General features: G+C 41.6%; 1 protein-coding gene across 1 annotated transcript; it reads right to left on the bottom strand.

Moving 5' to 3' along the window:
* Positions 1-7,557: 7,557 nt before the first annotated feature.
* BTG4 (BTG anti-proliferation factor 4) lies at positions 7,558-9,960 on the bottom strand. The gene is made up of 4 exons (XM_074977083.1): positions 9,788-9,960; positions 9,108-9,245; positions 8,414-8,612; positions 7,558-7,749 (listed from the first exon to the last, which is right to left on the bottom strand). The coding sequence occupies exons 1-4, from the start codon at positions 9,958-9,960 to the stop codon at positions 7,558-7,560; spliced, it is 702 nt and encodes a 233-aa protein (XP_074833184.1).
* Between the last annotated feature and the right edge of the window lie 4,190 nt (positions 9,961-14,150).

Genomic DNA, 14,150 nt, shown 5'->3' with positions numbered 1-14,150 from the left:
GTAATAGTTAATTACTCTCACTGTTAAAAATGTAGCTTTATTGCCTGCCCAAATTAGTCTAGCTTTATTTTCCAGCCACTTGATCGTAGAGAGACCTGTTATCCACCCAGCTATCTCGTCAGGCACACAAACAATGAGGCAATCCCCAAACGACTACCTGCAGCAGGTGCTCAGGCAGAGAAAGGACGTTAGGTTGAACCTCTCTAATCTGGCACCCTTGGCACCTGACTGGTGCCTGACAAGAGAATTTGCGGGACTATGGGAGGTCAATATTGTCGAACACATTACCAACACTTCCACTGCTTACTGGGCTCTTAGAAGATATTTAGGGGTAAATTACAGCTAATTAACAGCACAAAACACTGACAGCCAGGACTGTAAAGAAACTTTATGGGACTGTGGGAAATTTAGCCACACCCATGATGAGTGGTCATCAGCTAATCAAAATCATGCCAGACTACGGATGTTGACAGAAGAGGGAGTTCCAGATGAAAGAGGTTCAACCTGTAGTAGCATTGCCCAGATCCAGCACAATGCAAATACCTCGCATGCATCTCTGCTGGTTCTCCTCACGCCTTGCTGAATACTCTAATCACACGTCTCCTGAAGAGACACTGTTAAAAGTGCCACATTAGCCCACACTATGTGGTGCATTTGTGATCTGCACACACTTTCTCAAGGGACTAACTTGAAGCTATTGAAAAGCTATTGTTCTAGTCCATTGACCATTTACTCTCCTTTTCCCATCCCTTCCCCGTATTACTTTTATGAAAGTTAGCTTTAAATATTTCTTGAATAAATTCATTTAGGGTTTTAAAAATATTTTATCTCCTTGTCTAGGCTTTAAAGGCTTGTCTCAGTGAAATGTTCTCCCTTAGACTTCAGATGTCAGCAGCTCTCCAGGACAATAAATCCTCTGCAAAGATAACTGAGATTCTGCTGAAGGGAGAACCATTCTGTGAGGAAGAATTAAACCTCATCTCTCAGCTTTTTGATGCAAAAGTAACATCTTCCGGTGAAATGGAGGCATCTGAGGAGGTAATTAGGAAGGATATGAACCCCAGTATTTTTCAATGTCCCCAGTCATCTTTCTGCTTCACAGACTAGAATTATAAACTCGCATTTCCTAGTCTCAGAGTGGTAGCCATGTTAGTCTGTCGTGTCACAATTAACAAGCAGTCCTGTAGAATCATAAAGATTAAAAGGTTTATTAGGTCATGAGCTTTCATGGGTAAGATGGGCCTTGCACACAGGGCCAGCGTTAGCTCTAAGCACCTTTTAAACTCTCAGTTGGGACTTCAGTGGTGCATAATTGTGGCTGTGCCTGGAAGTGAATTTCACTCTAACTGCTGAGTATATTCAGTGCTGGGCCAGCTGAGACATCCGTCAGGCTAGGGTTAATGGCAGTGGAATCAGCATGGAGGGTTTATTTAAAATTCCCATAACATAAATTTCAGAACTAAAGCACGCAACAGTATCCCAAAGGTAGACAAATCCCTGCTGTATCAGTGGTTCAAAAAAGAATGTGACATCTTAGCATTCAGGCCAGGCAACTAAACATTAAACACAGTATAAATCATATGAGGCTTTTAACCCCTGCATCTTCCTTTTTTTTTCCTTGTCAGAGGACCTTTCCTGGCCTGCATTGACTGTTTGCTAAAAAGCAATATAAGAGTCTCCTATCCAGTTTTCTACCAGTGTAAACGATACCTACGTTTTCTCTGACATGACAAAAAAGCAGTTGTGCCACTTAAAAGGTTAACAGAATAATTTATTAGGCAATGAGCTTTTGTGGGACAGACCCACTTCTTCAGATCTATAGATATACCCGAAGAAGTGTGTCTGTCCCACGAAAGCTCATCACCTAATAAATTACTATGTTAGTCTTTAAGGTGCTACATGACTGCTTTTTTTTGGTAGAATAAAGATAAACAAAGCTACCTCTCTGTTACTATTCTTTGACATGGTTGTAGATTTTTATTGAAACAAACCCTGGAATAGACACTCTGCTGGTCAATTGCAGTCACTTGGTGATATGCTGAATTACACCTGTGAAGGATCTGTGCCAAAATTTATTTCAATGGAATGGTGATTCTATTCCTTTTCACCTTAACAGCGCATTACATTCTGAATGGAGAAATGTTCAGGGATTGAGAGAATGATTCTTGTTCCATTAGACCGGTGCATTGTAGGGTTACAGAAGAGAGGATAACTATTTTTGTAGCAAATCTTATGCAGACAGTCTCAAAGTTGACATTTCATTTGAAAACATTTTGAGTAGGGAGGAATTCTTAAGCCCAGTTGAGACTATCCCAGGGCAGTGTAAAAAGCACTGTCCTTGAACGTGAAGCCAAATTCCAGACAGAGTCCATAAAGAGCTTATACAGCTTTTAAAAGTTGAATCTCTCTTGTCCAGCACTCTTGGGACCTGACTTGTGCAGATGAGACTGTTTGCCAGACAACAAGAGGTCAGTATTTTCTAGCCATTACCAACATTTGCACAGCTTACCAGGCTCTTAGAAGACATTTAGGCTGGGTCTACACTAGAGAGTTTTGTAACTCAGGGAGCATCTATACACGTAAAGCATTCTGTTGACAGATTCTCGACAGAACCCCGCATTTGCCTGGACAGTATTATCCCTCAAAAATTTGAGGCACACAAGTGTGTCAACACACGATACTGTCAACAGACGATACAGAGGGATTCCAGTTGCCACGCAGCCCTCTTTGCAGAACTGCCATTCCGCTTTCTGACACCAGAGGGCAGTGCAGTCGGGCAGTTCTCTGTCGACAGAGCAAGTCGTGTCGATACAATCTGTTGACAGAGGTTCTGGCGACATTTTCCTGTCAACAGTAACTTCTGTCAACAGATGCTTCCAGTGTAGACATAGCCTTAGGGATAAGTTACAACTAAATAACAACACACAACACTGAGAGCCAGGACTGGTGGCTATAAACAAAGTTTATGGGATCACAGGAAACTTGGCCACACCCATGGTAAGTGTCATCTGGCTAACTAAAATAATGCCAGATTACAGAGTTTGCTAGACAAGAGAGTTCTGGAGTACAGAGGTCCAACCTGAACTGACATGTGTCCTCCCGTTGTATTCCTATTGGTTGGTGCATGAAGAGGAACAGAAACCTCTTACTCCACACAAATCTTGAGGACCTGCTGAAGAATGAACTGAAGAAAGAGTGTTCCACCCACACCACAGTTGACAGGAAAGAGAACAACATTGGCACAAGGACAGGGTGAGAATGTTTAGATGTTTTAATAAGTAAAATAAAAATAACTTCAGTGTTCTGGTGCAAAGCATGTCTAACCCTATGACTTCTTCATAACCTCACCATGTGATATGGAGATGATCTTAGTTTGAGAGTCTCAGGCATACTGCAATGAATAAAGAGCAGCCGGCCAAGTTCTATGCTGTTGTAACTCCATTGATTTCACAATTAAACAGTGAACATATTGCAGCACTTCTGGGCCCTAAATTTCAAATCCATGTTACAAACAGGGTCTGCACTCTATTGATCTGATCTATTGATCTGAGAGTGAGTGTCAATCTTTTCCTTTGCTTCCGTTGATCCTGTTACCACGCTCTCTCTTCTTTAGGGCTGCGCCTGCACTATGAGATACATTCAAATTTAAGGCATTTACCTCGATATTACCACTTGACTGTCTTCACTGTAAATACCATTAGCTCGATTTAGGGTGCACTAATCACAAGATTACAAAGTCACAGTTACCTGATGGGTCTAGCATCACACTCAAATTTAGTTCAACTAAAAGCCAGTGTGGAAACACCAGGTCTTAAAATTGAATTTATTAGCCTGCAGAGGTGTCCCATATGTAACCCACAATGCCCCTCTCATTGCTCCACTCTGGCCACTGCTCTCCAGTAACAGGAAGACCATGAATTTCCAAGCAGGAACAGCGAGCCTTTAGCTGTGGGCTCACGTTAGTATGAGAGCCTGAGAAATGTCTTTCTTTCTTTGCTATTATGTCTGTGAGCCCAGCTGCCTACTCAAATAGCCCTACAGGGAGTTTGCGGCTCTGTTTGTACACTTATTTTTTTCCGCACTGCCTGGTGCCACCCAGTGCCCTGCTGTAGCATGTGTCAACAAGGCTGCGTTGGGGGTTGTGCTTGCATAGCACACTGAGAAACTTCTCAGCGGTTTACATTTGTGTGCAGACCCCCTTCCCTCCCCCACAGGTGCCACACAGTCTGGGTCTTTCCCATGGTCAGCCACATCATGTGGGTAGCCCCAAACCCAGTAAAAGGACGTGCCTGTCATTCACTGCTGACCATGCCGCTAGTTGTGGGTTTAGGTCTCCAAGGGCGGAAAAGATATTCAGGGGCTTGCTGCCACCATGGGGAGGTCTCCCCCGGTGGCTAAGATACTGGGGGGTTTGCTACTGCAGGCAGGGGGAAGGCTCATGAGCTAGGGGGACTGATAAAGGCACCATGTCAACTGGGCCTGCAGCGCTTGCCTGCCCCACCCACAAAAACATGAGCTGGCCCCACACCATCCATGAGATTTGGGGCTTTCACCATCACCTCGTTGTACCTACAGTGATGTTCTTTGTGTCATTCTGTTTTGTTCCTATGATCCCTGTTGAGAACAGTCACTGCACAGAAGCCTTTCAGTGCACCAGACAGCCAGAGACTCTCCCAGCAGAAATTTAATGAACAGGGAAACCAGAAATTCTTTTTCCCTGCACTTTTCTATCCTCTTTCTTCTCACTTTAAAAAACAGTCCAAGCTCTTGTATTATTTTCAGGGATCACATGCATGCAATGATGGGAGGTGGGACAAGTCTATGGCCTGTTGAGAATACAGTCACTGCTTCCTGTGTTGGCAATGTAATGTTGGTGGCGGGGGGGGGAACCAAAAACTCTTTTTTCCCCCCTCATCTTTTCTACCTTCCCTTCTAATTTGGAGAGTCCCTGCATTATTTCCAGGGAATGGGAAGGGAATGAGGAAAATGCAATGTGGGAAGGTGTTAAGACCATAGCCAGAATGCAACAGATGAAGGAATTGCGGGATAGCTTCCCACAACACACTACTGCAACAGTCAGTGTTAACCAATTTGAGTGTAGCAGCAATTACTTGACTTTGTGAGGAGCACGGGGGAAGTGAGGATAGTCAAATTCAAGCTTATAAATTCCAGAATTAGAAAATTAATATAAATAGATTTGAATTTATCTCACAGCATAGACATCAACTAGGCTAAGTTTCTTCCCAATAGTCCTCAACCTCACCCCATTCTCATATGGCAGAAGCAGGTATATTGCTTTAGCTATGGTATTTCTACTTTGTCTACTTCTATTTCTTCAGCTCTGAAGAGGAAAGCAGCTCTTACTGCAGCCTTTCGGCATTGGAAGATAAACTGGATACATTAACTGAGGAGCTTGTGAAAGTCGTGGAGGAAGAACATAACTTTTTTAAAAATGCAGTTGGTGAAGATTTGCTCTGTGATCATCTTGAGATTATTGGCTTGGAGAAAGACTGTTTGGTAAAGCAAATAGGGACATTAGAAAGGAAAATAGCAGAAGGCAGAAAGGTGTTTAAGTAATATTAATAGAAAAGAAAATTCCAAGACAGATGCTTGTTTTTCAAACTCACTCATTAAGTCGGATTTAAAAGGATGGATGGCTAAAAAGTGGCATGAATGAAGGCCCATTGGCTCCTTGGTTTTTTCTGAAATATGCCTTAACATAATATAGTAAACTCTTTCATATCTAGCATTCTGTCACTCAGAACTCTCCACTAACTGGCATTTTAACCATCAGTAGAATTTTAATTACATTTTCCATAAGTACAGTATAGTGAAAGTAAATATGAACACAGTATGCAACACAAGTGTTGTTCAAGTACTCTCCACACATTTGTTTCTGAATATCTAAGTTTTTTTTTTTTTTTTTTTTAAAGCATCCTGCATTACTAACTGTACCTCTCTATTACCCAGAATATGTCAATATCCAGCAGCCTCCCAACCCCAGGGTTGCCAGATATGAAAGCTTGACTGCTTGGTTTACAGTAACCTTGATCTCAGGTTTTGTCACTGTTCAAGCATCTGAAAGCTCAGTTGACAATGTATCAAAGGAAGGCAGGTGGGGTTTTGGAACTGAACTCCCTTCATTTCTACCGATAGCGATTTGGGTATCTAACCAACTGTGTAGCTCTAGCTACTACAGTCATTGGAAAAGATAGCCCCTTAAATTTGTAACTATGGATAAGTGTAACAAAAGCTTTCTTGTCCACAAAAATTCTAATTCTAAGAAGGTGCTGAGTACGTCTCACTCACATCAAGCCCTCTTCTCCCACTGAACACCCCTCAAGGATCTGTAAACTCCCAATTTCTGGGCCTTGAGTGCCTGCAACTCTTTGCAGGATCAGCTCCTAGTTTATATAGGTGTGATAAACACAAACACACAAAAAACAGAAGAATTACATTTTGCATATGAATTTGAATGTCATTTCTGTTGCAATGGTTGGAAGCCATTAAATGTCTCTGCTGTCATACTGAGCAACTTCTGACACAACTGTCCAGTTCCTTTTATGTTCTTTTTGGATGATCTGACTGTACTAACCAATTAAAATACATACCTGTCATGCCCTTTAGTGATCCTCAAATTCAACTGAATTTAAAGCTGCATTCATTTATGAAAAGGCAAAATAGAGTTTGATAAAAGAAACCTAAACACTAGCTCAGAACTGAAGTGGCAGGTGCCCAGGCTCTGAGGTGCACTGCAGAATTGCATGGCAAGCATTGCTTCTATGTTCCCAGCACTACTGTAAGTAAAATCCTTGCCAGACTTACATTGTTAACTTATTGGATAGTTTCCTAGAGCACTCTGTTTGATTGCCATTAATATACTAAACACTGCAGGCTCTCTTTTAAATAGAAGTGCACTTTAATTTCTTTAATCTGGCTATGCTGGGAAATGTTTAGACTATGGGTGTTCACCATAATGAAGGCGAACAAAATGTATTACTAAAGCTTTTGCATGTATAAACCATTACAGAGTACTGTCCACGTGGAACACTTGAAAAGTTAAATCTTTAACACACTGTATTTAAACTTTTGAGGGTTGGGGTGTGGCATCTAGGAAGGAGGTAGGGTGTAGGAGTGTGGAATCTGGGAGGGAGGGCAAGGGAGCACTTAGCACCCATTCCTGCGGAAACAGGAGGCTCTGCCTCCCCCTACTGCTGTCATTGGGGATGGTTTTGAGGGGGGGGGGGGGAGAAGAGTCACTAAGTGAAATACTTTTAAAAAACCACAAGTAAGTTTATTAATCTGTTGCCTTTTTAAAGTTACAAGTAGAATGAAGTTAGTTTTCAGTATCAGACTATAAAAATACATAAAAACATTAATAAAATTTTTACATTTGAGGTACATAAAATTAGGGAAAGAAATAAAACAGACAGGTGAAGGCAGAATTTAGTACTTCTTGATTTAGATAGTTTTTTGAAGCAGCATTAAGTTTCTATCACACAGTCCAATATTTTTGTAAGCTACAGGAGCCAGGGTTAGAGTGGTACAGACCCTACTCTATCTATTAGTGTTCACCCAGTGATAACGATCCATACGAGGTCCAGCAAACCCAGCTGTTGGCCAGTAGCATTTGAAGCCTTTGGTCTGGGGATAGTAAGCACTTGCCTGATGAAATCCATTAGCTGTGTAGGTCTTCTTGCGAGGATACCAAGACCACGGGTGGATGGGCAGTTTGCAGTAGTCACTGAACTAAAGACGGGCGTAGAAGAGAGAGTTGTGTTAAGCTTGATCTCTAGTTTCTTCTCAGACATCTGTACACTGAGAAATTAAGTCACTGCTTATTTTTATCTGTTTGAGTTAGCTTTCTGTCATGCCAGAGAACAATACAGGAGGCCGACTGCTACACCAACAGAACGAACCCAGCTACTCCAGCTCTGTCTTGCCCAGTACATCATATTACAGGATAGACACCAGAGCTATACCTATACTAGCCCACTCCTTTTGGAAGGGGCATGCTAATGAGGCACTGTCATGAATATGCATCACCTCATCAGCACAATAGCAGCCATGCCAATTTGAATGTGATGCATTCAGAATGCACACTGCCTGTGTAGATGGGGGAGGGTGTCTTTCGAAAGCACCCCCTGGACTTCAAAAGCCCCTTCTTCCTAAAAGGGGATAGGAAGATCAGGCTTTCAAAGCCCAGGGGTCTTTTCAAAAAGGCCCCCCCCCATCTACACAGGTGGCGTGCATTCGAAAAGCAGCACATTCGAATCACGTGCAGCTACTACTGCATATTCATGTCAGCCTCATTAGCATCTTCGAGACTGCCTTTTTACCATGCCCCTTGCAAAAGGAGAGAGCTAGTATAGATGCAGCCTAGCTGTTTCCTCCTTTACCATCAACGTCTTACCTGGTAGACACTGTTTGGGTTGCTGACTGTAGGGATAGCTCTAGCTTCCTTGGTAAAGCTCTCCTCATCTGAGGAGGTGCCAGAATGATAATCTGAAGTTGCTTTGTCAACAGCAGAGCTGATGCGTTGAGACACATCTCGGTCCTCCTCATCACCTTCAAAGTGAACAACTGTGAAAGGTGGATTCTTCTCACCATACCTATATTGTAAAGGGGGAGTGTTTGCTTGGTTTATTGTGTTCAACAACAAGGCACAAATGCTGTAGAGGTCCACTGTCATCTACTCCCCAGGAGTTATATTACTGTACACTCTTTATGATAGAGCCCCAGGCTTTTCATACTCTAATATTACTTTACTCCCATTCGTGTCTCACACCAGTGGCCTCTTGCCACTATTTCAGGTAGTTCTACTGTATTCCAGACAGAAGCAGTTCCTCCTACAGGTAGTTGAGCAAATTATAGAAGTTCCACTTTCGGGACTTGTGCTGAAGCAAAGCCCACGAGAGTTTAGAAGAGATGCCCTGCTGACAATTTATAGGATTGAAAGGAAACCCCCAACTTCTGAACATCATATGCTGCTTGGTTCTATGAATGTATTGGCAAGGTCCACATTTTGCCTGTAGAATGCCCTGTGTGCAGCGTAGTGTGAACAAGGAGAGATCACCACCTAACAGGCATCCAAGTTCAGGCCTTACCTGCAGCACACATCGAATGGGTCAACCCATATGGTTATCTCTTTTGGCAAGCCAAGGTTATCAAAATCCACATGGCTCTCAGAACAAGCTTTTACCAGTACAGGATCTCTTGTCTGATATTTGTTTATCCTTATACACCTAGAGAGTAAAGGAGGAAGTAGTACGTCACAAGGCTTGCCTCCACTGCAGATCCTATCTGCACATCAAGACTTCAGTTCAAACATAATGGTATTTTTCAATTCAGATTTTTGGGCCATACAAGGTATTCAGGCTGAACCCTGAATGAGCACAAGTTGCTTACCAACAGAATCATTGTTGCTCATTTACTTTTGCAGCGTAGCCACTTTCATTCACATGGAAATTAACTTAGCACCACTGCAAGGAGAGCAAGCTCTCTCTGAGACACGCAGTTATAAAAAAAAAAGTCATTGGTGCAGCCAGCCTAGTTCCCACATCCCCCTCCCTCATTCCTTGGGCAGTTTTTCCTCCCACCAAGCTTGATGGAAGTAAAAAGTGCTGAGTAAACCATTTCAATTCGCTGCAGTTTCAACATTTGCCTCAAGCTGTTTTATTCCAAGAATAACACCCACTTCTGAATATGGATGTTCCCAGAGCCTCACATTCAGTCTGTTTCAGCTTACTTTTACCACATTACTAAAGAACCAAGCCAAATCTGTTACCTGAAAGCTTGTCCCCTAGATGGGTTGTCGAGGTACCAGTGGTTCTTGTACTTCTCAAACAGTATTGTCGTCAGCTTAGCTGCAAATTTCTCAGTTTTGCGCTTGCTCAGTTTGTCTTGCTTCTTCACCAACCTTGTGATGAAGAAGACTGTGGCCGCAATTTCATCTCTCATTTTCTTTTTTGCTGTAGAGTGCAAAAGGATGTACTAGTTATTAGACCATCACTGCAGAGAAAAATAATAGAATGCTTAAGAAACTAGTTAACCTTAGGGTACTAATTACATTTCAATAAGGTGAGAGAGAGGAGGACCTAAACAGACAATGCCAGAACAGCTTTAGACATCCTAGAGAGACCAGGAGAATACCAAGTTATAGACAAGTGCTTTGCCATACAAGATTAAAGCATTGAGCAACAGCATAACAGTTCTCTTCAGCCTATTAATTTTAAGTCGTATTGGTTACAGTATTGCCAGACGTAGATATTCAAACATCATGAACCCCCACCCTGGCATTAAAAACTGAGGTTTGTAGAAAATGGGTTTGAAGTGATTTTGGGGTATACTCAACTGACTTTTCTGCTTCCTTACAATCAAAAAAAATAAAAAGAAGAAATCTCAATTACAATTCTAGGAAGTGGATTTTCAAACATTTTTCAGTTATCAAGACTCAGAGTCACAAATGGTCATCACTATAATTAGTTTTGTGAATTATTAGCTAAGATTTTAGGTGGGCTAGTGTTCTCAGTCTGGTTAGAGCAGCTGAAAAGAAAAGCTATTACTTCAAGAATTACTAGCAGTAGCTCTAACTACCATTTAAACACAACTACAGGAAAGTTGATATTAATGTAAATTTAGCCCTTCCTAATGAAGTTGCTCATGTTTACAGAGAAGTTGCCTAGTTACTGTGGTTAAATTACTCATCATTGTATTATTAAGCATGGTAGAAGATTAGAAAACTGGAAGTTAAGCCAGTGTTACACTCAATAGTCACTAGAGGCCAGGGTCAGCAACATATATTCAGTCTATCACTTTATTAACCCTTAGTCCACAGAGGCAGTGTAGTAACAAGGTCCTGTTCCATATCATGAACAATTTAACATTACCTCCACAATGGACACTGTCAGATATGAACTAACAAAATCCCAGCTACTTTAAAACTCTCAGATGCACTTTAACTGTAACAAAACTCACATATGCAAGCCATGTACTCAGCCACCACTCTGACACATACCAACAACTACCACCACCACCACCTAACCTTACAAACTACAGTCCCTTCTCTACAAGCATCTGCTTCAGGTGTATATAAAACAAGAATCAACTGACTATTAAGAGCTTAACAAATGAACAGGTGTAGTCCATTATGCTGAATACAGGAAGAAGCTCTGTGCAGTTCCTTAGCTTGTCTCTTCCACCAACAGCAAAACAAACCAGCAGTCACATTGCATTTTAAAGAATAACAATTTATGAGGTGATGAGCTTTCTCATCACTGAATAAATTATTTTGTTTGTCTTTGAAGTACTACCTGACTGCTGTGTTTTTTTGTAAGAATACAGACTAACATGGCTACCTCTCTGTTACCACCAACAGCAGTTAATTCAGTAAAAGGTGTTATCTCATCCACCTTGTCTCTATCACATTTGGGGACCAAAGCAGCTACAACGGCACTGCAAACACTGAAGTCAACAGTCAAATGATCGGCTTTCAGCATTCAAGAGGCTTCCTTTCTGAAGTACATTTGATTAAATCAGTACTTTCTTCAGTCGTGTTTATCTGTGCAATACCCATTAATTTTAGAATCTGTGAGGAATATGCATTACCAAGAGAAGCAATACCAGATTAAATAATTAATCCTTAGTATTATTCTCCATAGCTTCAAATGCAGTATTGCAACAAGATAGATATTTTCCCTGTGTAACCCTCAACTTAGTCATTATGTCTTTGAAAACTGTATTTTTTGCATTTATCATTAACAATAATATATCATTTACATTTATCAATGATATGTATTTTACTTACAATAACTGGTATTTTTCTGAACCACTTGCATAAAAAATAAAGAAGACCTCAAGAGGTTAATTTTTAAGGGTTTAGAAGGCACTTTACCAAGAGCGAGCTCTTCATTGTTAAGGAGTTTGGATTATTATTAACTAGTGGCACATGGGGAAAGAAAATGATTATCTCTTTGGGACTTTCTGCATGGCTTTGTATTTGTGGCTTTATTTTTCTACCCACAGATAACTTCTTGTTTGATACTAGTGTCTTCTTATACCACTTAAAAGGCCAATGTTTTCCATTTAAATTCTTGTTTCAAAGAGACAAAGATAAGGAGAAGATAAGCCTCCACTGATTTATCACTTTCCCACCTCCTGTTCCTCTCCTGCCTATAGAACACATGACTGCATCACAGTGTAACCTAAGCATCTCTCAGCAGATGTGTGATAGTGTAGGTGGCATGGTCTAGTGGCCAATGCACTCAAGTTGGACTTAGGTTCTAGTACTGCTTGTTACTGGCCTTTGAAATGTCGCTCTGTGCCTCAGTTGCACCATCTTTAAACTGGAGATAATTATACTGACTTTCTTTGTGAAGCTCTTTGACGCCTGCTCCTGAAAAGTATTATGCAAAAGCTAAGTATTATTATCCCTGCTTTATGCCTGGAGAAACTTAAAGCACAAGGAAGGCAAGTGACTCTTCAGAATGTCAGTTATCAAACCTAAAACTGAACCCCCATCTTCCCTTGCCGAGGTGAGTGTTTTATCCACTGCCCTTCTTTCCAGGAAATGCTCTGCAATGCAGAAAGCAATTTATAATGATGCATACTGATCTCATTTGTTATATGGGTAAAGCCTGAGTCACATTAACATCCAGGCTATGTCCACACAGCAGAACTATTTTGGGATACTGAAATAGCTGCTCCGTGTCTTTGAAGTGCACCCATTATTTTCGAACATTTTTCAAAATACCAGGCGTGCTATTTCAACATCCCTGTACTCCTCATTGCAGGAGAAGTACGGGATGCTTCCAAATAGCGCATTATTTTGACATGCACCAAATGCCAAAAGAGCCTATTTCAAAATAGAGTAATCCCTCAAATGCGTGATTTCCAGTTGCACTTAACTTGCATAGCCCCAGTTCGACACCGCCCTGTGCGCAGCTCCAGTTTAACCCCCTCCTGCAGGGCCATGCGTCCCTGGCTCAGCTCCACCCCCCTGCAGCCCTAGTCCACCCCAGGCTTAACACACCTGCCCCACTCCCATGGCCCCTCCCGCTACCAGGCTTAACCCTCCCCAACTGCCCCCCCAGTCCCAAGACTTACCTTTCAAAGGAGCTCCCAGTTCTCCTGCTGCTTCCCTGGCTGCAGAACATGTGTTCCACTGGGAAAAGAAGCCCACCTGACGTATTCAAAATTCGAGTTATGCAAGGGTGCATGGGAATGAAACCCTCCCATAACTCGAGAGGCGATTGTATACTCAAAATAAGATATGTAATTTGTTTAGAGCAAATTCCATATTGTAGAGTTTAGGGTGCTGTATAGATTTAGCAGGGCTTTCTGGAGGAGGGTGCTTTACTGCAGGAAACAACATGTATTACCACATAGATTTTCCTTAATTCCCCACAGGGCTTAGGAGGAATCTTTGAGTTCCTTGCTGCGGAATCTGTGGGAAATTTAACATTCAGTTGTCCCCATGGTACATTAACAACAAAATTTGCACTGGGCAAGTAGACATTCACAAACAACCACCTTCAGGCACAACTCTGTGGCAATCTGGACTTCGATGCAAGAGGCCTGAACTGCATTCAGACATTGATAGGCTTAAAGATGAGAAATTTTGGTGGGGAGCTTTCTGGGCTGAATGTCACAAACAAAAGTTGCAAACACATCAGTTTCTGTTTCATTTTAAATATCTGTTGAGTGAAGGTTCCAAATGGAAGGCATCTTTTAATTGCAGTATTTTTGCTAAAAATGACCGTAAGACCAGACAGAGGAAGAAACAATAGTTGTTGCCAGACATGACAATATTTGGCACCTTGAGGTAATTACAGATTGGCTGTTTCTACACTTGCATTCCTCTTTCCAAAGAGGCATGCAAATGAGGGAAATTGAAAATGCAAATGAAGTGCAGTTTTACATATCTGGTACCTCATTTGTGTATTCTTCTTTCAAAAGAAAAAAAAGCAGTGTAGACATGACTGTTTAGAAAGTAAACCCCATCTTTGAAAGAACACTTCTTTCTATTTTGTCTCAGGAAGAAGAGTTCGTTCGAAGATGGGGTTTACCTTCTAAAAAGCTGCATCTACACTGCTTTTTTCTTGAGAAAGAAGCTTTTTCGAAAGAGAATATGCAAATGAGGCACCAGATAT

This window comes from Carettochelys insculpta, chromosome 25 (assembly GCF_033958435.1).
Source record: "Carettochelys insculpta isolate YL-2023 chromosome 25, ASM3395843v1, whole genome shotgun sequence".
In the NCBI taxonomy this organism is placed as follows: Eukaryota; Metazoa; Chordata; order Testudines; family Carettochelyidae; genus Carettochelys; species Carettochelys insculpta.
This window is presented reverse-complemented; position numbering and strand designations above follow the sequence as displayed.